Source organism: Chanodichthys erythropterus, chromosome 3, assembly GCF_024489055.1.
Source record: "Chanodichthys erythropterus isolate Z2021 chromosome 3, ASM2448905v1, whole genome shotgun sequence".
NCBI lineage: Eukaryota > Metazoa > Chordata > Actinopteri > Cypriniformes > Xenocyprididae > Chanodichthys > Chanodichthys erythropterus.
In genome coordinates this window covers 618,493-641,844 of record NC_090223.1, presented here as the reverse complement: position 1 = coordinate 641,844, position 23,352 = coordinate 618,493, and the positions used below count along the sequence as shown (strand labels likewise).

At 38.4% G+C, this 23,352-nt stretch overlaps 1 protein-coding gene across 2 annotated transcripts; it reads left to right on the top strand.

Moving 5' to 3' along the window:
* The first annotated feature begins 13,433 nt into the window (after positions 1–13,433).
* Positions 13,434–21,952, top strand: LOC137014851 (uncharacterized). 2 transcript variants are annotated; one of them, XM_067379366.1, is made up of 4 exons: positions 13,434–13,582; positions 13,676–13,737; positions 19,915–20,583; positions 20,711–21,952. In XM_067379366.1, exons 2-4 carry the CDS (start codon positions 13,710–13,712, stop codon positions 21,706–21,708), a joined length of 1,695 nt encoding a protein of 564 aa, XP_067235467.1. In that variant the 5' UTR covers positions 13,434–13,582; positions 13,676–13,709; the 3' UTR covers positions 21,709–21,952. The 2 variants fall into 2 exon arrangements, with proteins under 2 accessions (XP_067235467.1, XP_067235458.1); XM_067379357.1 differs by having other exon boundaries at positions 13,672–13,737.
* Positions 21,953–23,352: the final 1,400 nt, after the last annotated feature.

Here is a 23,352-nt window from a genome sequence, read left to right as displayed (position 1 = left end):
AGTTCATTATGTTCTTTATGCTTCGCGATCTTTCTGAATGTAATTTGATCCTGTTTAACGAGCGGATTTGTGCCGCTAGCATCGCGGCTAGTATTAGTAATGTTTATTAAAGTTATTTGCTCCAAGTTTAACATTTCTCAGTTAGATCATATCATCCTGTGGTCGCTATTATTACTGCCTGTATTACTCATTACCCTATATAATTCATATTTTGGGGGTTTTGTACTCTTTATTACACTGCAGCTTAATATTGCTGACTCATGCTGATATATTACTGTCATATTTATATATCAGTTCGTTATGTAAAGTTGCTTATTCAGTTTGTAATCTGTTAAGTTGTTGATTATATTTAGAAAATGAATATTTATTTCTGTTATTTTATATATTTCAGAAAACTACCTCAAGTACACTTCTATGTGTATATGGTCACTCTTGTGCAATAAACAGTTCAAATCTATCTGATGACTCCGACTCCCTGACCAGAGTTCTGCAGCGGTCAATAATATATACACCAGCTTTCTGTGGGGCAATCCTCAACAATGACAGTGTATTAAAAATTTTAATACTACATGTTTGTTGTATGTCATTTTATTATATATTTCAGATTGAATGTGTCAGTAGCAAAGGCTGGTATCACTGGAATCACAAGAGCAGACCAAACTTTAATTTGTCTGGGATCCCAAGACCCTGTGTAAAGTGTGTTAATCTGCTTGCTATGAATAGAAACATGAGACAGTGATATTTGCTTCCTTGCAGCACGTTGGCAAAAGTATGAGGAATATTATTGTTATGTGGATAATCAGACATATATACATACTACTGTGATTGTTCTGTCATTTCTTAATTGCTTGCTCAGTTGGTAAATATTTTTAAAGAGACTTTATTAAATCCTAAAGTTAAGAGTTTTTTTTTTTTTTTCATATTATTAGGAAACATTCTCAATCTTTTTCCCACAAAATGATGCATTTCATTGACAAAAAAAAATAAAAAAAATTAATGTGGAAAAAACATGATGCACTGTGAATCAGGATTCAGTTTAACACAGTGGTGATATGAAACTATATGGAACTAAATGATCAAACCTGCAGTATATTCACAATGAAATATATTAGTTCTATTCTACACGCTTTCCATAACAATTAAAATTTTATTTATGTTAAATAAGCTGCTAAAATAATAGACCATGTAGTAATTTGCATATCTGTAATATCAAAGATGAAAGTAAATAATGAGAGTAGTTTCACTTTGAATAAAAAAGAGCAACTGATTCTGTGTTGGAATTTTATTCACAACTGAGAAGAAGTCACGACATATGACATATTTAATTAGCAAAAACACTTGTATTTAAACACACTTTACACAGGGTCTTGGGATCCCAGACAAATGAAAGTTTGGTCTGCTCTTGTGATTCCAGTGATACCAGCCTTACTGACACATTCAGTCTGAAATATATAATAAAATGTCATTACAACAAACATGTATTATTAAAATTTTTAATACACTGTCATGTTCAAAACAAAGTGAAAAATAAAAATGTCTGCTTTGTCTGGTATACAGGGATATTTATTGGCAAAAGTCATATTTGGGAATGAAAGAATATTGGCTATAGATATTATATTAGTTATCACATGTGTAATTCACCGTGGCCTATTTGGATAATAAATAAACTATATTTAAAGTACATTAACATGTTTTCTTGCATGTGTGCAATTTATTTTTGAAACATATAGAAATTCAAGTCTACCCAGATTAGAAGTGCTTCTGCAAACTAGGAAAGTTTACTGCTGCCTTCACCACAGGAGTTTACAATTAATATTATTATGCTACCATACATTTTGGCAAACTTTCAAAATTATATGCTTAAAAGACTCAATACAGAAACAACAAATATAGGCTACTTTAAACGCTATATTGGCTCGTTTAGCGAATCCTAACGACACCTCTGGTGAATCATTGGCTGTGTTCATATCAAACATAGCTAACACATGACACGACATAACATAACACAATATAGCTTATAAAATCTTGTGCATCAATAACAGAATATAAGCTTGACATCGTTTAACGCTGAAACATATGTTAATTACCTTTAATGTAAGCTGAAGAGCGTGCACTAACATTTTCAGTGGCGCTTTAACTCAAAACAGGAAACTCGTGAATATTCATGTAAGTGTAGCCGGTCTGAGCCCCACGTGTCAGTTTCACTCGGACTCGGCTACCCCCCTGCGTTGCGTTGTGTGTTGTTGGTGCGAAATAAAGACTGGACTCGGTCTGCTGGTTCAGTAGATCTTTCTTTTTAAGAGGCAAAATCTGCATGAGTTGAAAAATGCAGTTAAATGAGTTGTATGTAGACAATTTTGTGTGAACAGCCTGCTCCTTGCTCTGCTCAGACCTCCCGCGGACTGAAGCAAGAGCTCACAACATACAGAATCTTATTTACAATAAAGTACTATAAAGAAATATACATAATCATATTAATAATCACATCAGATATTGATATATCATATCATATAATATATATATATATATATATATATATATATATACACATAAAATATCCTATATAAAATACCTCACTTGATATTAACACTGAATACATTTCAAAGAAATGAGTATAGTGCATCACACTCATATTCAGATTAAACTCATAGAAAGCACTTCTTAAATCACACACATTTCCAGCATTTGATGTATACAAAGTTAAATTTTGAACACACGACAAAGAAAACTGATCAGAAAATAACCATACCTGCATGAGTTGAAAAATGCAGTTAAATGAGTTGTATGTAGACAATTTTGTGTGAACAGCCTGCTCCTGCCGAATATTTGAATAGAAAGAGATTAACAGTCACGCTTTGCAGGCCAATTCACACCAACATACATCACTCTGCATTTAATTGACAAAACCATTCACTTTTGCAAATAAAACAAATTTAAAGAAAAGATAAACACACTCATGCATACTCACTTACTTCTTAGCAAAATACATATCAATTAATTAGCGATTACTTAACTTAAAACACATTTTTTAACCGGAGTGAACAAAATGAATACCTTGCTCCGCTCAGACCTCCCGCGGACTGAAGCAAGAGCGCGCCACGCGGTGATGACATCACTATTGCGACGAACGCAAAACTCAAAGAAATACATTTTTTTCTCTTTTTCCTTTTCTCATACATATAACATTAGTTCCCAACTGAAAAAAAGAAAGATTTTGTGTGAATTAAAATAAAACAAATTATAATACCTGTTACATTCACCCCCTTCTGAATTCACCAAAATCCCAAAGGCAAACAATTTCCCTTATACACTTCACTGGGGTTTCCAAAATGTCTCTCCACCTATTTCAGCCTTAAATGCTACCTTCTTAAAAGGTAGAGAGAAATTCAAGGGTGGTCAGGCCTTAAAAATCTCCCAGAATAAAATGATGCCTTTTACACCATAACAGGTTTCAACCCACAAATCTTTTGAATTAATTTATCACATCTGTAAATCACATCAAATTAATTGCTTTATAGTCATAGGGATAAAACTCATGTGTATCAGAGGGTATGAACTTAAAAAATAAACTTTCTAAAACAAAGTGAGTAATGACTGGGACTTTCTACCCAATGTGTTTGTAATTGATTTAATTTTTAACTGTTTTTGTGCCATAGATTCAATAAGACGATTGACCTTCTTAACCACTCTCCCAGCACGTGTAACTCGTTCTTGAGTATTTTCTACGCCCTGAGTGTCTCCATCTCCAGTCTCTTGACTAGGCAGTTCCGTATTGGGTATGTCTCTAGTCTCCACTATGGGGTTGGCTCTGTCACTAACAAGACTAAAACAGTCCGTCTGAACTTTACAGGGCTCTGCACTACGACTGTCGTCATCACAGGACTTCTCAAAGCAATCATCATCATCTTGACTCTGCTGTTCTGTCTCTGTATAAAAGTGCACAGATCCAGTTTCCCTTTGTGAGCTTTGACACAGGGAATGTTCTGTTTCATCAAACACCCGGAGACTGGTTCGTTTCTCTGAACTTTCACTCTCAAAGCAATCTGCAAGAGTCTGGGTCTGTGGATGAGCAACTGACTCCCCTCCATCATCATCACAGTCATTAAGGTATGGATTACTGACTCCTGCAAGTTCCGTCTGAACAGGTAAGAAGCTGATGTCCAACAAAAGATTACGATGTACAACTCTCTTAGTTCCTTTCTCATCCTGCACTATGTAGGTATGTGTCTGGGGATTGCGGTTGATGACAACATAGATGGTTGACTCCCACTTGTCAGCGAGTTTTCCCCTCCCTCTCTCTCCCTTGTTTGCAATCAGCACACGATCTCCAATGCTTAGGTGAGTGCCCTTTACTTTTTTGTTATATCCCTCAGCTTGTTTTTTCTGCTCTTTGACAGCATGCTGCTGTGCAATAGTTGCTGCTTCATGGAGATAAGTGAGTAGTGTCTTGGCGTGACTACTGTAATCAACCACCACGGGATCTCGAAGTACCTGCTTGAACATTACGTCTATCGGAAGTCTTGGCACACGGCCAAACATGAGGTAAAAAGGCGGGAAGCCTGTCGTTTCATGCACAGTGGCATTATAAGCAAATGTCAGGGTCTGGATTTGTTGAGGCCACTGATGTTTAGCTTTGAGGGGCAAAGAACGCAACATAGCTCCTAGAGTCCTATTAAATCGCTCAGTTCCTCCATTACCCATTGGATGATATACTGTGGTATGTGACTTAGCAACTCCTGACAACTTAAGTAACTCTGCAATCAAACCACTCTCAAAATTAGCTCCCTGATCGGTGTGTATACGTTCAGGAAAGCCATAGACACAGAAAACATGATCCCACAGCTTCTTGGCCACTAGCTTAGCCGTCTGATTTGCACATGGAAATGCGTGAGCTAGTTTTGTAAAGTGGTCTGTTACCACCAACACATCAACAGAGTTTTGCTTAGAGTCTTCTGCACTCCAAAAATCCAAACATACCAATTCCATGGGTGATGAAGTTCTGATACTCTCCAATGGGGCTCTAGCGGACGGCTCAGGTGTTTTAGCAAGAATGCATCTTTGACAACATTTAACATAGGACTTGATGTCTCGCTCCATCTTAGGCCAGTAAAACCGCTGCCTCGCTAAATGAAGCGTTCTTGCTTGCCCTTGATGTCCGGCGAAGTCGTGAATGCCACTCAATGCTTTGGCCCTGAGACTCTGTGGTAGCACAAATTGATATCTCTTGTGTTTACTCATTGGGTCCTTGACTACTCGATAAAGTATGCCATCCAAGAAGGTAAGTCTCTCCCACTGCGTGCTGAGAGAAAGTGCACTTGGGTTGAGGTTTGCTTTCTCCCGTCTAGAAGGCCTTCTTTTGTGAATCACAAAAGGAACAACCACAGATATGTTAGGATCTTGTTCTTGTCTTTCTTGAAGTTCCTGTAGGGAGAGTTCTGGTAACATGTCCAGACTGTCCAGTGGTGTAACCTGCTGAACAGATTGGATCAACTGCGCTGCTCTTGACTCTGCTACCAGCTCCCAATTGTCATGAGCTTCACAAATGGCATGAACGTCACCAACACTGCAAGTACCTGAGCTAGCCACAGGAAAGATCTCTTCTGGGTCAGTATCCGACCCCTGCCGCTGACATTGAACTTTCAGTCGGAAAGTATCCTGTATCCCTTCTTCGCTGACTCCCTCAGCTTCAGACAGCAAACTCTCATACTGTTCGTTGAGCAGCCTATGACTGATTGTCTTTGAAAAGGGGTCTCGACTAAGAGCATCAGCAACAATATTCTTGTTGCCTGCTATGTGACGTATCTCAAAAGTATAAGGGGCTAGCTTCGCGACCCAGCGTTGTTCGCAAGCATCGAGCTTCGGTTTAGTCATTATATACGTCAGAGGATTGTTATCCGTCCAGACGGAGAATGTGTGTCCTTTAAGCCAATGACTAAACTTCTCGCAGACACTCCACTTTAGGGCCAAGAATTCTAAACGATGGGCTGGATATCGCCTCTGGGAAGCACTAAGTGTTTTACTCGCAAAAGCGATGGGCCTTGCTTTGTCCTCGCCCAAGGGTATTTGAGACAATACCGCCCCTAAACCATCTAGAGAAGCATCTATGGACAAGATCAGGGGTCTTGAAAAATCAGGATGCGCCAGGACTGCGCAGTTCAACAGCTTCTCCTTCAGAGCGCTAAAACTCACATCACACTCCGCTGTCCAGTCAGAGGCCTTCAATTTTCTAAAAGTACCAGCCTTTTTTGTAACATTTCCTCTACTCTTCCTCTTCTGACCAGCAGTGAGGGCAAACAATGGTTTGGCAATGGCAGAACAATTTGATATGAAATGTTGATAATAAAAGACCATCCCCAAGAAGGATTTAACTCTTTTTACTGAAGGAGTAACTCCGTCATCCTCCATAAGATCACTCTTGGTCATGCGGGAAATCACGCCCACCTTTTCAGGGTCCACAGCAACTCCACCCCCTTCGATGATGTGTCCCAAAAACCTCACAGAAGTTCGCAGAAGGTGACACTTTTTTGGGCTGAGCTTCAGATTATGCTGTCGAAGTCTCTGGAACACTGCTTCTAATCTACTCAAGGCTTCCTTCTCAGTTGCTGAGAACACTAATAAATCATCCAAGTAGCATAATAGCTGGGTGAAGTTCATGTCACCGAAGATACTCAGCATCATTCGCATAAATGAAGCCGGACTATTGCACAAACCCTGTGGCATACGATTGTACTCATGTAATCCAAGTGGTGTGGTGAATGCGGTGTATTTTTTATCATTCTCGTGCATGGGAATGTTATAGAAGCCGGAGGTCAAGTCCATAGTGCTAAAATAGACATTTCCACCAAGAGCTGCAAGACAATCTGATTGATGCGGGAGTGGGTGAGCGTCTTTCAGTGTCCTGGCATTGAGCCACCTAAAGTCGGTGCAAATTCTCAAACTGCCATCCTTTTTCCATACCATTACCAATGGTGAGGCGAATTCACTGGTGGATTTCCTTATTATGCCCTGATCCTCCATTTCTGTCAAGACCTGTCTCAGTTTTTGGTAATGAGCTGGTGGAACTCTCCTGTAAGGAAGGCGAAATGGACGTTCATCCATCAGGCGGATGCGATGAGAAAAGCCTTTTGCCTCACCACAATCCAAAGCGTGTTTTGAGAAGATGTCATTATAGCTAACTAAAAGCTGAACTAACTCCCTTTTAGTAGAATGACCGACTTGGCACAACTTGATGTCAATATCTTTTAGGCCAACTTCTGCAAGTGTTTTCTCAAAATCCTCACAGCTTCCCTCAAGATAACTCATTATTTGATCACTAGTCTTAACCTGACTGGAGTTCTGGAAAACTGTAAAATCTTCGGCAGCCACACAGGGCGACACATCAGCCAACTTGCAATTCCTCTTCAAAGTCACAGGCTGATCAGAGAGATTCACTATCTTCATGGGGACATATCTGTCACCCCACATGGGTGTAACCACCCGACCAACCAGAATGTTTCGCGGCATGGATTTTGAAGATGTGGGTTCAACAACCACTGTGCTTCCGGGGGACATAGGTGAGTTTTTTTGCAATCTGCCCCATACAAGATACTTGTGTCTTGCCAAAAGTGTTACAGCTTGGGTCAACTTCACAGTCCCGATCTTGTTAGGAGTATCAACACCCTGCCATCTTGTCAACCCTGCCATCATATCAAGGAACTGAGAAGTGTCAGGAGACAACGACAGGTCACAGCTCTGAGCAGTCACCCTCCAATAATCGTCACTGCTCTTCATTTCATGCATCAGGTACTTTATGACATTAGATCCGAGAATGAAGTCATCTTTCTGCCCTGGGACCACAAGAATCGGAACAATACACCGTACACCGTACACTTCTATCTCCACTTCATACACACATTTAGGGTAAGTTTGATGACCCCCACAGCCGATCAGGACGACTTGCTCATTTAACTGCTTGTCTTTATTGATTACATTTTTTTCAAGCATCCTAGATGCCGTAGCTTCATTTACTGTACAAGCCATGGAGCCGGAGTCTAGCATTCCCTTGACTCTGAATGTCTTATTCACAATCACTGGAGCATAAAATAATTAGTTCAATTCTTTGTGAATTTTGCAGAACTACTTGAACACCCTCTGATTTGGCTGCAGATGTGTGCTCATACCATTGCTCCCAGTTGTTGGCCCTGGCTTGAAGGCATACCAGGACCACTGGCTCCAGAACCTGCCTTGCGACACTCTCTCTTCCAGTGTCCTGTTTTAAAGCAAGACAAACACAATCCATCTCGCCTGCAATGCATGGTAGTGGAGTGGTCAGTTGCTTTACAAACTTTACATGGCTTTCGGAAAGACTGGAATCCGCTGGACATGTACGGTGTCTGGACCGCTACTTGATGGCTTTGCTTTAACACACGATCAAGTTGATCAATGAGATTCTGCAGACTGACATTATCAGGTGATGTGCCAACATCACTCACAACTTCCATTTGGGTTTGTGGTCTCATTGAAGCCCCCACCAAAGCTGATTCATCAATTGCAGCAGCCTGCACGTTTGCAGAAGCATATCTCTCAGCACCTGAACGTTTCGATCTGGCTCGTTGCTGCTGAATCTTCAATTGTGTCTGATGATCATCGAGGCGTTCCTGAATTTCACTAGCTTTCCACTTGTCAGCAGTTTTGAACTTCAGCACTGCAGAAAGAGCTGAGTCTGGACAGTGCTTGACGAACATCATAGTTACTTCTTTACTTGGATCTTCAAGGTTACGCCCCTGTCTCTTCAAGCACTCTTCTGCCACGTCAACAGCTTTATTCAAGCGAATCCAATAATCCATCGCGTTCTCACCCACTGTAGGTAGGGTATTATAGAAGTCAGCAAGTGGCATTGCAGAATACGTCAGTTCACTAAAATGTTGCTTTAGTATATCAATGATAATTCTTGGGTCTTCACCAGGTTTTAATGATGGGTTACTGCGTAATGTGATTTTGATTATGTCTCTTGCTCTCCCTCCAAGTCTTGACATAATTTCCTGAGCCTGCTCTCCTGTGGGCACACCTCTCTTTCTTAAATAGATATCAATCTGTTCTTCCCACTCATGGATAGAAAGTTTGTCTGTGCTATCTCCACGAAAGCTTGGTGGCTCTTTCACATCAGGTTGCATCACCAACTTTACACCAGTCATGGTCAGTGAATGAGAGTCAGCAGGAGGAGGTTCTAAACCTACATTTTGGCTGTTAGTCATTCTCTCCTCATTTTCACTTCCCTTCTTTAGCTGTTCTGCAATGGACTGTCCTATTTCATGGGCTAACTGTGTAATGAGGTTGCTTAAATCAGAGGATGTTGTGTCCGATCTGAGAACCTGATTATCAGTTTTTATACGTGTGGAGCAAAACACTGGAGAGTCAGCAATACCTGTGGCTCCAGGTGTGTGAGCCAAATCTCTAAAAAACTGTCCTCTGCCCCCACCAATGTATATCTCATCCTGCCCATCTTCAACAACATAAGTATATGACATGGTTATCAAAACAGTTACAACAATGACAATTTCCAATTTTTTTTTTTTTTTTTTTTTTGGTCTCTCTGGTGTATTGTAATACTCAGTCTTTGTACCTCTTTCTCCAGCAGATAAAATAGGAAAAGATGACTTCTACCCAGTCTGTAGAATGAAAAATGTGGTACTCAGCAACGTCCGGCGGTCAATCTGACGTCGATCCTCAAAGAAATCCGGGTCACGGCACCAATGTAGCCGGTTTGAGCCCCACGAGTCAGTTTCACTCGGACTCGGCTACCCCCCTGCGTTGTGTTGTGTGTTGTTGGTGCGAAATAAAGACTGGACTCGGTCTGCTGGTTCAGTAGATCTTTCTTTTCAAGAGGCAAAATCTGCATGAGTTAAAAAATGCAGTTAAATGAGTTGTATGTAGACAATTTTGTGTGAACAGCCTGCTCCTTGCTCTGCTCAGACCTCCCGCGGACTGAAGCAAGAGCTCACAACATACAGAATCTTATTTACAATAAAGTACTATAAAGAAATATACATAATCATATTAATAATCACATCAGATATTGATATATCATATCATATAATATATATATATATATATATATATATATATATATATACACATAAAATATCCTATATAAAATACCTCACTTGATATTAACACTGAATACATTTCAAAGAAATGAGTATAGTGCATCACACTCATATTCAGATTAAACTCATAGAAAGCACTTCTTAAATCACACACATTTCCAGCATTTGATGTATACAAAGTTAAATTTTGAACACACGACAAAGAAAACTGATCAGAAAATAACCATACCTGCATGAGTTGAAAAATGCAGTTAAATGAGTTGTATGTAGACAATTTTGTGTGAACAGCCTGCTCCTGCCGAATATTTGAATAGAAAGAGATTAACAGTCACGCTTTGCAGGCCAATTCACACCAACATACATCACTCTGCATTTAATTGACAAAACCATTCACTTTTGCAAATAAAACAAATTTAAAGAAAAGATAAACACACTCATGCATACTCACTTACTTCTTAGCAAAATACATATCAATTAATTAGCGATTACTTAACTTAAAACACATTTTTTAACCGGAGTGAACAAAATGAATACCTTGCTCTGCTCAGACCTCCCGCGGACTGAAGCAAGAGCGCGCCACGCGGTGATGACGTCACAATTGCGACGAACGCAAAACTCAAAGAAATACATTTTTTTTTCTCTTTTTCCTTTTCTCATACATATAACATTAGTTCCCAACTGAAAAAAGAAGGATTTTGTGTGAATTAAAATAAAACAAATTATAATACCTGTTACATAAGCTCCGCCCAGTGTCACCGAAAATCTCAGACACCGAATATTTCATAACACCGGAAAGACTGCACCCCTTACCATCTGTTACTGGTTACGTGCGCTTTGGTTATATTGTATGCTCAATTTGATTACATTGCTGTATCAAATTGAGCCCGAATCAGCAAAAACACGTTGGTCTTTGTATATGTCCTTGATGCAACCAAAAATAGCAACAGAACTATAACATTACGTTTAAAAGACATGTACAAACAATAAAACGTACTTACAGTTTGAAGACAATAAACAGCAGCTTCTGCTTTTAAAGTGGGAACTGCTTCATCTTTCAGTAATAGCCTTTGTGCAAATCCAGCATTGAACTTGTGTAGATTCTGGAAGCTTCTTCAGCGCCGCATCCAGTGTAGAAAATATCACAGATTATAATGGGTTCGAACTTCTATTATCTTTTGACACGTCGTGTCGCGCCGCTCGCGTCCGGTGTACACAACTCTTCCACTTCCTGCACCACATGGCCTCGCCCACTTTGTTGCGTGTTCCTGGGGGCGTGTTTTGCAGGGTTTATGATGTCACCAACCCGGGAAGAAGCTCGTTGTAGTCCAAACCGGTCGTTATTGTAGGCATTAAACTGCCGTAACTTTAAAAGACAATATCTCCATTTGCATTGAACTTTCAGCACTGTAACTTTGCAAATACTGTTTATGCTCAACCAGCAACATTAAATACTAACTAAAGTTAAAAAAGAGTGAAATCATATTTAACCACCCCTTTAAATCCAGAGAAATAAGCACTTTTAACCAGGATATGGACCATGTCAGTAACTTCATACCTGCGTTACCCTTGATTTCCCATTTTATTTCGTAGAAACCACTGAAACACCAAATATGCTTTAGTTTATTATGTGTTTTATTAGACAGTTGAACAACTGTTTGTATGGATACATGCAACTATGGAGTGATATTCTGGACTTTATTCAAACGGAATTGCAAATTGTATTTGAATATTTTGGTAAGTAGCCTGTACTATACCTTTTTGTCATTCAGTGGCAACAGTGCAGTAGAGTGTTAACAACAATGCCTGAAATAAACGTATATGTATCTGTGCCCTAATAAAGTGTAGCATATAATCTAGTCTGGTGTGAGTATTTGTGTAATTCTGAATTTATTTTATAGTCAGTGTTTCCCAGCCTCCACAGCCACTTCAGTAAGGCTCAAACTTCCTTTATCAACACCAAACTACACATTTTTCCTGTTTTATGATACTGGATATTATGTAAAATTGTAATTAAAGTAACACAATCTACTTGTATCTGTCACTTTTTTTTTTCTTTTTTTTTTAATAAAGCTTTAACAAAGCAACATCAAAATCTTTCCACACCTGTTTGGGAATCACTAGTCTACAAGTACTAATCAATTATAATAGATTAAAGATATAGTCCATCCAAAAATTAACATTTGGTCATCATAGAGATATTCTGAAGACCATTGTGGACCAGTATAACTAATTTTGGTGCCCATTGACTTCCATTGTATGAATAAATTGATACGTTTTTCAAAATATGTCCCACAAAAAAAAAAAAAAAAGTCATACAATTTTGAAACAAGAAAATCAGAATTTTTTGAAATAAGAACATTTTTATTTTTAATTTTACATGTATACATACTTACATACGTAATTATACCATTTCTGATCTTCAACATTGTAGGGCAGTCTACAGTCCCCCTGAGATTAATAAATTTCAATAATTCAACAACAACACTTTCATATTCACTGTTCTCTGATGTTGGTTAATGTGACGTGCATGTAAACAAATTAAATATGTCATCTTTAGTGTTTTATTTGGATTGTTTTTACAGTTGTATGCTTTTCATCAACTCTAACAAAGCAAAATGAAGTGAATGTCTGCTGTCTGAGATGATTAAAACAGGGTCTTGGCACTCAATGAGAACAGCCTCCATGTCTGTCCAGAGCTACAGTGACTTCAGCACTCAATCTGAAACACAGTGGCTTTACACGATGATGATATGATCACAAAAGCAAAATAAAGCTTCTGAAAAACAACAGAATAATATTCTTTAAGTAACTGCTGGCCTATATAAGAAAGACTGGGCCATCAGAACAATGCTTTAAAGATTTATGCACTGTATTATATAATAAAGTACAAATTGCAATGTTTATGATGACTGCAAGATTAATAACACATTCTCCTCAGGTATGTAGTTTGAAACACTGGCTATATATGAAATAAACAAGAAATTAAGGATGACTCACAACAGGCTAGCTTATAAACATTTTAATAGGGCACAAGTAATAAACTGTACTAGAATTAGAATAGGCTATTCGCTCATTGTTTGCTCTGCCGTGACATACCTAAATCCGAATGTCTGTAATCAATCAGGCAAAGCAGCACAGACGATTGATCATATTACACAATATATTCATAGTTTAGAAAATGTCAACTGTTACAGTTAATGCTTAATATTGAATCTTCATTACCATTTCAAAATAAACCATTAAACGAGTTTGATTTGAGCACTAATATTTTCAGTTCCATTCGTCTGCGCGTTGTCTCAAGGCCACGCCCACAACAGTGGAAATATGCAAACGCTCTGACAGAACAAATACAGCTTTGGATTCTTGGATCATTGTGCTGAAGATCTTGTGTGCCATAAAAACCTGGAAAAGAAGGAAGATGTAATAGTGACGGGGAAGGGGCAAAAATAAAAGTGAAACCAAAATTGAACGACATCTCAGCAGCAGCTCGACTCCTGGTGAGTTTATTTTCCTGCAAATATGTATTTTATGTAAATATATAAACTTGTCCATATGAAAATATTGATGTTTGCTTGTTTTCTATAAGGCAGTTTTGTGGATGGTTATCAGACAGATTTACTGAATATGGCGACAGGGCCTGAACCACCTTCAGGTAAGAGCGTATGTTTACACTTTTGTGTACTTTTAGGATAGTTTAGTTTACACTAAATATGACTTAAACAATTAATTTGGCTTTTAGCATAGCATTCTCCGATTTGTTTACTCTAAAAAAAAAAAGGTTTGGGTAATACCACTACTGAAACTAAACTAGCTTTTTAGTGGTGGGACAGTTTAACAAAAAAATGTTTTGTGTTCAAGTCTCCTATTAAGACTTTCGAGTTAAATTTATATGTGATTTGTTCAGTATTTTATCGCTAGTGATTGGCAGATCGAGGCTTCGTGAAACACTAAAGCAGTTGAAGAAAATATGGCGTAATGTCAATCTGACACCCGTCTCCACTCCACTAGGGGTTAGTGTTCAGAACAGTGTAAATGCAGCAAAACATACTACTCTCAAAGTGTATGATTGACGGAAAAATGTACATGTTTCTATTGAACATCGATGGAGCAACAGATTTTGTGTGAAAAAAAAATCATAAAGTGGTTAATTTTGTTTTATAATTGTATGAGGTGGTGAGGGGGGCATTTTACCTCACACATGGGCACACAGTATTCATACAAATAGGCCTACTTAAGCTAAAATAATATGTTTTTAGTAATGTTCAGGTTAATACTTGTTTTGCTAATCACTTTAGCAAAATTTGTACTATTTTCTGTATATTTTGATAAATAAAACAATTAATTTATTATTTATTTGTTCAATAAAAATACTGGCATTAAAATAACAAAGAAACAAAATTACTTTAAAAAGTAAAGATTCTGAAAGCATTGAAGGAGATCCCATAATATTTAATATAGATTTACAGTAGAAACAATAAATTATATTTTATTATGATATGATTTTACATATGATTGTTTCATAATAAATATGGGTATTATCTCTAAGATGGATACCCAATTTGATATGATATTTGCTATGTGAATCTAACCATGTCCTGTCAAGAAATGGAAAAGTCAGTCAGCGATTCATTATCATGTTAATTATTGTGCCTTTTGCCCCAACATCAGTGGTGCTTTTTACCCCAAATACCATACTTTTACATATTATTCCGTTATTGAAAAACTGTTGCTTGAATTACCTTGAACAAAACTGAAAATTATTAAGAAGTCCTTTGTCTGAAAATACAAACATTAATTTAATGGATTCTTATTTGCCACTTTAATCAACAACATTTTAAAAAAACATCAAATATTAGATCAAACTACTTCAGAATCAACTTTGTGTTGCTGCCCGAGATCGTGTCAAGCAAACAAACAAATTTGCACGTGCATTTTGGAAAGTGGATATTTAGGAAAGTGCTGTGGCAAGTTTTTTGTGCCATCTATTGGTTTAGAGGAAAATAAATTCAAAGACCTTTTGCCCCGTGGCGCCTTTAGCCCCGTTGTACCCTACTAATGTCTAATTAAAAACATCTACACATGTATAAAACTGATCAGAGATCAGGTACAACCCGTAGACACTTGTTCAATAGTTCTCAGCGAATCTGCATGATTCATGGGTTCAGAGATCATCGCCCTCTTTCAATGGTGAACCAGTGAAATTTCAAACTGTTTCAAAACACTTATTGTATTAATTTGAGTGTGTCCATGTTATGATGGCCACTAGATGGCAGTATAATGCAGTGGTACAGCTAAGTTCAGTTCTGCGTTAAGGACCGGAGAACAAGAATAAACACGTTCTGATAACAGTACACGGTGTGTGAGCCTCGCCAATACATTTATGATGTGTATTACTGAAATCACGTGACTTTGGCAGTTTGATACACGCTCTCATGTGGCAGTATTGCACCTTAACGCCGACTGACACCTGTCAAATAAGAAGACGCAATACATGCAGCTATTCCGATAAAGAATATACAGTATATCACAGAAGTGATTACACCCCTCACATTTTTGTAAATATTTTATCATATCTTTTCATGTGACAACACTGAAGAAATGAAACATGATACATGTAATCCACATGTACCAGATGTGGGCCAGATCCGGGCCACACTATGTTGCTCTCTTTGCTACAATGTAAAGTAGTGAGTGTACAGCTTGTATAACAGTGTGAATTTGCTGTCCCCTCAAAATAACTCAACACACAGTCATTAATGTCTAAACTGCTGACCACAAAAGTGAGTACACCCCTAAGTGAAAATGTCCAAATTGGGCCCAAAGTGTCAATATTTTGTGGCCACCATTATTTTCCAGCACTGCCTCAACCCTCTTGGACATGGAGTTCACCAGAGCTTTACAGGTTTCCACCGGAGTCCTCTTCTACTCCTCCATGATGATATCACGATGCTGGTGGATGTTAGAGACCTTGCGCTCCTCCACCTTCCATTTGAGGATGCCCCACAGTAGGGTTTAGGTCTGGAGACATGCTCGGCCAGTCCATCACCTTTACCCTCAGCTTCTTTAGCAAGGCAGTGGTCATCTTGGAGGTGTGTTTGGGGTCGTTATCATGTTGGAATACTTCCCTGAGGCCCAGTCTCTGAAGGGAGGGGATCATGCTCTGCTCATTCATGGTTCCCTTAATGAGTAAAACTGGCTGTGCCTATAGTATAGACTACACAACATTATAATATTATTTTCAAATTAAATTGTAAATTATTATCATTTTAAATTATTGTCCCTGGATAAGTAGAGTACTCTTGAAATAAAGTAGAAGTGGCTGGGACAGATTTTAAGTATCAATTCCACTTAAAAAGATGCAATCCTGTTTACATGAAGCAAAGGACGTCACACACTGGATGCTCTGCTGTGCCATTTTTCCATGTACACAAACCTCAGTGCGAAATATTAAAGGTCCCGTTTTTCGTGGTTTTTTGAAGCTTTGATTGTGTTTATAGTGTGCAATATAACATGTGTTCATGTTTCGCGTGTAAAAAAACCCAGTATTTTTCACATAATTTACTTATCTGTATACCGCTGTTTCCACTGTCATAAAAACGGGCTGATGACTTCCTTGTTCTATGAAGTCCCTCCTTCAGAAATACGTAACGAGTTCTGATTGTGCCAGCGGTTCCTATGTTGTGATTCGACAGCTCTGAGCGCATCTTGCCCGGAAAGGTCACGCCTCTTACCGTAACGTGGAGATGCACGCGCTCAGTGTTATTGTAAACATGTCTTTAATTTTACCCTATCAATTTGAGCCGGAATCAGACCCGGTGATTGGACTGCGGGATGAAAATAACAGCGTTTCGACGACATGGCGACAAACACACTCTACAAACGCAACTCTTGTGTATTCCTGTGGGCGGAGGTTAGTCAAAAAACTGTTTTAGTGACGTCATTACAGAAGGAAGTAGAGGGATGTAGTCCAAACTGGCCGTTCGATGTAGGCGACTTCTGTTAAATAAAATATCTCGCTTGGCATTGAACTTTGACCTTTAAAATTTTACAGATTTTATTTATACTCTAACAACAACATTACACACTAACTAAAGTTTGAAACATGGGATCACGAAGAACGGGACCTTTAAGGCATACGCATATGTAACGTTTGCCTGTCGACCTAAAACTATCATCATGCAGCTCTTCTATCAGGAGTCGATTCAAAATTGAGCTTGCGCGTATATAATGTGCGCATCCGGCGTGCAATACCTATGAGTTGTCCGAGATACGACACGGTGTGGCGCTGAGCTTCTTGTCCGGTGTGCGACCCCCTTAAGCCTTCTCACGAGCAGGTTTGAGCTTACGGACCTGTTGATATGGCAGCAAGTCCAGGATGAGTGTTGAAGAACCGAGCAATCCAAGATCAGGCCAAATCGTCGTCAATCAAATCCAGCTACCCGAGTTAGCGACGTACGCAGAACGGGTCCCTGGTCTCATAGGAAAGACATACCTGTGGGAACGTTTCCGCGAGTCGCCAAAATACATAACAATGTGTACATATCACTGAAGTTTCCAACGCTTTTTTACTAGAGTGCAGTGCACCATTTGTAAACGAATATATTTTGGACTTTGCATCGCTCAACCAGTTCCATATGTTTCACTTTTCTGACATAACAAGCTTTCTCTGTAGCTCAGCTGATACGGATATGTACTTAAGACGAGGAAGCCCTGGGTACGAATCCCGTGAAAGGCGAGTCATGGTAAAAGAGCTCAAAGAGAGATCTAAACAAGCTAAAACGACACGATTACAGTTGCTTTTTATGCCACATTTGCTTTTGTTAACACTATCGGGTAGGTTTAGCTGTAGTGTTGGTGGTATGTTATTTTAAAACACAATGGAGTGCAGTGATTTGTATAAAAACCAACATCATAAAAAGTACCATATTCACGTTTATTTGTTCCGGCAAAAAAAATGAACACGCTTTTAGCGCCACTTAGTGGACATTTTACATCGAAACTGCAGTGATATGTATTGATACGTATTTTATGACTCGCGAAAAGGTTCCCACAGGTAGGTTTTCTAATCAGACTGGGTTGCCTAATGTATAGGCTACTAGGCTAGTATTATTTTTATTTCACCAGATCGTCTGTCCAATCAAATGCTCTCTAGAATCTGTAAGTCCCGCCCCCTCCTACACGCTTAGACACTGAAGCTGCGGGTAAATTGGTCATTCGTTTACACATTTAATAGTTTCTATATGTTGAATGGCACATGCTGCACTTTATAGAGAATAGGGAACGATTCAGACAGTGTAAATATGTTTTCGTTTGATGCGAATGAAGTCCGTTTTCACGTTAGTGTAACATTAACCGCCACAGTGCGAGTACAGTGCTCTGACCCAGGGACACAAGAGCACAGAGCGGATCATATGCGTGAGTAAGCTCAGACAACAAAAGAATGCTGTATATTAAAGCAATATAAAGGACATTAAGAGGAGAAACGGTTAGAGACTAGATGGAAACTGTGGTTTTACTGAGTTTACCAGCATAAGATTGAAATATTACTTTAATAATGTTATATGGAAGCCAATGCAATTCATAAAGGATATGAATTATGAAATATGCTGGTGGACACTTCCGAATGGAACGCAGGGACTGAAAGAAAATGAGGATGAAGGACTCAGAGGAAATGTTATTTGAAAATTATTTCAAGTTTGGTTATTTAAAACATTTATAATATTAATAAAGCAAGATGCCCCGTTGATATATGTCAGATGTAAAGTTTATTTAAACTGTAAAAGTAAAGAATACGTTTAAATTATTGTGACATCAGGTCAGGTTCTTCAAACTGAAAGGCTGCCGAAAATAGGATACACCTGTGTATCCTCGCTCATTTCTATCATGTCATATTATTCACATATCAATTTATGTAACTTATAATATATTATAATAATAATAATCATTATTATTTTGTGTGTGTGGCTTTGGGAGGGCAGTGCCCTAGCGCCCTATATAGACTAGCCCAGCTGGGTAAAGGCTAGAACACTGAACAATTAATTACTGTATTTGCATTATTGTAAGGGTAAGTTTGGGGTTGGGGTAGGTGTAGATGTTATTTAAAGTCCCCCTGTAGTCAATTATTTTATCCCTTAAAACTCATCTTTTATCACAAAAATGACATATTTTAAAGAAATTTCAAGTGAAAAAAAAAATGTCTTCATGCCTTAAAATAGCTTGAATGTAACTCTACAACATTGCCTCATTTAATATACACAGATCAATGAATATGCAAATTAGCCCCACCTCCACTCAAGCCAGCTCGGAGAGTCTACTGTTGCTATGTTGCTATAGTGACGAGCAATTTGTTGTTTGTGTTGTGGTTACATGAAATAGATGCACATCCTTGAATAAGCGGGTTTCCAGCATATTGACTTGAACTCATCAGGTAGGCTAATATCTATGGTTTGATCCAGCCCCTGCAGTGCCCCTAAAGCATATGCAGTGTGACACCAATACCAAAAGCAACAATTATACATTATGGAGAATGATTCTATTCTATTTTAGAACGGCTTTTAATTCTGCAACATCAGCTGAAAACTATTTTTTAAAAGCAATACTCATTCTTTTTGGCATTATACTTGATGAATCTTGATAAGCAGAAGCAAACATTTTTCCTTAGTGTTTTTAGACTTTTGGAGAACAGTGAATAGTTTTTTTGTTTGTTTGATGGTTTTTAATAATTCACTGCACTTTCTCTTGTTTGAAGTTTCTTAGAAACTTAGAAATGTCAATGTACTTTGCCACAATGTGCTTTACAACCATACTCCATATTATCTGTCTCTTTCAGAGATATCAGAGATCAGCTCTAGTCCAGATGATCCAGTGATCCGGATTCTTCTGATGGGCAGGAAGGGTTCTGGGAAAAGCTCATCTGGAAACACGATACTGGGAGGAAGACCATTTAAGATTAAAAAGTTAGAGTCTGAAGTGTGTGAGGGTAAAACACAGATAGGACAAAAGGAGGTGTGTGTGATTGACTGTCCAGATCTACTGGATCCAGATCTGTCTAGAGAGGTGCTGGAGGAACTGAAAAAGCAGCTGGTCTCTGGATGTTCAGCAGGTCTCAGTGCAGTTCTGCTCACCGTTCCTCTAGAGGAACCTGTGGGAAATGAGGAAGAGACTGTGCAAAATGAGGAAGAGATTCTGGATTATATTAAAGTTTTATTTGGTCCTGAAGTTCAGAAGTACATCATGATTCTGTTCACTCATGGAGATGAGCTGGATGCACTGGATGAACCACAGACCATTGATGAATATCTACAAGATCATGCAGATCTCCAGCAGCTGGTGACAGAATGTGGAGGAAAGTTTCACTGTTTTAATAACAGGTGTAAATCAGTTGAACAGAAACAAGAACTACTGCAGAAAATCAAAGAAATGATGATGGAGAACAGAGGGAAATTCATCATGGAACAAATGAAAAGGAGAACCAGCATGGATGCTCCCGATGTCAAATGTAAGGATATGTTATATTTGTCATTTTCAACTACTTCAATATTACAAACAAGTCATTAATATTTCATTAGAAGGTAAGGAAAGAACCTAGATTGTGTTTTATTAGTGATGTACTCTTTCTGTTGTAGTTTCAGTTGACAGTTCACCAGCAGAAGATCCAGATAAGATTGGCATTATACCTGAGAAGAAAGATCTTAGGCTAGTTCTGCTGGGAAAAACCGGAGCTGGGAAAAGTGCCACTGGAAACAACATCATTGGCAGAAACGTGTTTGAATCTTCAACTGGTGCAAAGTCACAAACAAAAAAGTGTAGTTCAAAAACTAGAGTGAGGAAGGGTAAAACAATCTCAGTGATCGACACACCTGGACTTTATGATACTGAGCTTGATAAAAAGGAGGTTATTTCTGAAATAGCACAATGCATAACGTTATCCTCTCCTGGACCACATGCCTTTCTCCTCGTGATTAAAGTGGGCCGATTCACTGAGGAGGAGAAAAATACAGTAAAGCAACTCAAAGAAGTGTTTGGAGAAGAGATGAGAAAATACATCATGATCCTTTTCACTCACAAGGATCAGCTGAAGAAAAAGGAAACTATTGATCAGTTTCTAGAGAAAAGTGATCCAGATCTTAAAAATCTCATACACAGTTGTGAAAACAGATACTTCTGTTTGGACAACAGCAGGTTTGCCAATTTCTCACAGTTCAAAGGTCTGCTTAGGAAAATAGAGATAATGGTAGCAGAAAATGGAGGACACTTTACAAATAAGATGTTTCTTGGAACAGAGAAACACATGCAGGAGATTCAGAAGCAGATACTGGATGAGAAAGTGAAGCAGCACAAGCAGAAGCACAAGCAGAAGCACAAAGGGGGCATTCTTACCGAGTGGCAGAAAATATACTGGCGTTTAGTAGAGGAGTCACGACAGGAAGCTGAGCGGATTACGTTTTCCGAAGTATACATAGCTGTAGCCAAAATTATGGGAACGATACTGGTGACCGATGAAGAGAGAGAGAATGCCATAAAAGAGGCTGAGAGCAAAGGAATCAGTCGTGCAGAAGCTGTCCATCTTGCTATCAGAGCCACAGGGAAACTAGCAAAACAGGTCATGTGTGGCGTTCAGTGAGAAACACCATCATACACACAAAACTACTAACAAGCTCAACTTTTTTAATGATTTTTTTATTATTATTTTAATTATCAGTATTTTAATTCTTCTTTATTGCTATCTGGTTCAACTACTGCATACTGTCATTTTAAATGCAACGTTATGTTATGCTCATTTGTGTACAAAATGTTTGGTGAATGTATTGTTCATCTATTATAAATATTTAATTTGTTTTACTGTAATTATTTTGTTGCTTTTGTGAACAAAATATCAGACTGAATAAAGATTATTTGAACAAACTGTTTCATGGTTGTTGCAAATATAGTCTGATGAGTGCACTTCGAAGATGGTGGCGAAGTGTGTGGCTGGCCGTCTGCTCTCTGTGTTGTTTGTTTAAGCTCTTTTCTGGCTCAAACTGTTCGTACACTTGTGGTGTATTTTATTTTATTTATGTATTTATTTATTCCCCCCCCCCCTTTATTTAACCAGATAAAACTTTCTGAGATTAAAAATCTCTGTCCCACTTTATATTAAGTGGCCTTAACTATTATGTACTTACATCAAAAAATAAGTACAATGTACTTATTGTGTTCGTATTGAATTGCAAAACACTTTTGCTGCTATTGAGGTGGATACGGGTAAGGTTAGGGAAAGCTTTGGTGGTATGGTTAGGTTTAAGGGTAGGGGTAAGGGTTAAGGGATGGGTCAACAGTGTAATTATAAATGTAATTACAGAAATTAATTACAGATGTAATAACATGCAGGTGTTTTTAAAATATAAGTACAATGTAAAAACATGTATGTACACAGTAAGTGCATTGTATCAAATGGTTAATTTAAATGTAAGTACATAGTAGTTAAGGCCACTTAATATAAAGTGGGACCTAAATCTCTTACAGAAGTGACCTGGCCATTCTTAAAAACACACCAAACACAGTAAAGACACATCATCAGTACAAATAAAAAACATTTACAAATCATTTCTTCCTTTAACAGCTCGCTAATAAAAGACTTGAAAGTGTTCAACGACACCAGCATCTGTAATTTCAGGTCAATTTGTAAAGAGTTCCAATCATTGGTTGCCGCGTACCGAAAGGCTTGTTTTCCAAATTCAGTTCATATAGATGGAACTCAAAGGATGTACAGATCTTGTGAACACAAAGAATAAGCTCCAAATGATTTAAGTTGGGTAAGGGAGCAAAGATATGGAGGCAACTGGCCCAAGATGGATTTATAAATAAACAGGTACCAGTGCTTACGTCTGCGTGTTGATAATGACACACAACTGACTATTATACAGCTCAAAAAGCATTGGAGCACAAATGAATCAGTGTATCAAATCATGAATATATCGCATGTCAATAGATTTCACCTATTGTGGGTCTCGCTGTCAGTATCATTGACAGAAGAAAATTGCCTCTCACACTGAAGAAGGAAGGTATGTTCTACTCACGGTACAAATCTTTTCCAGCTTTCTGTCTGGTTCTCTGTCTTGTACATTCTAGTTGGGAAACTCTTCGACCACTTCTCTGCCTGGTTCTCCAAGCATTTTAGCAAGTGCACGTACTTAGTTTTCTCCATACAGGATCAAAGCATTCCGATCCTGTGGCCAAAAGCGCTTGTCCAGGGGTTTTAGCATTTGTAGGAGGTCTGATTTTGGCA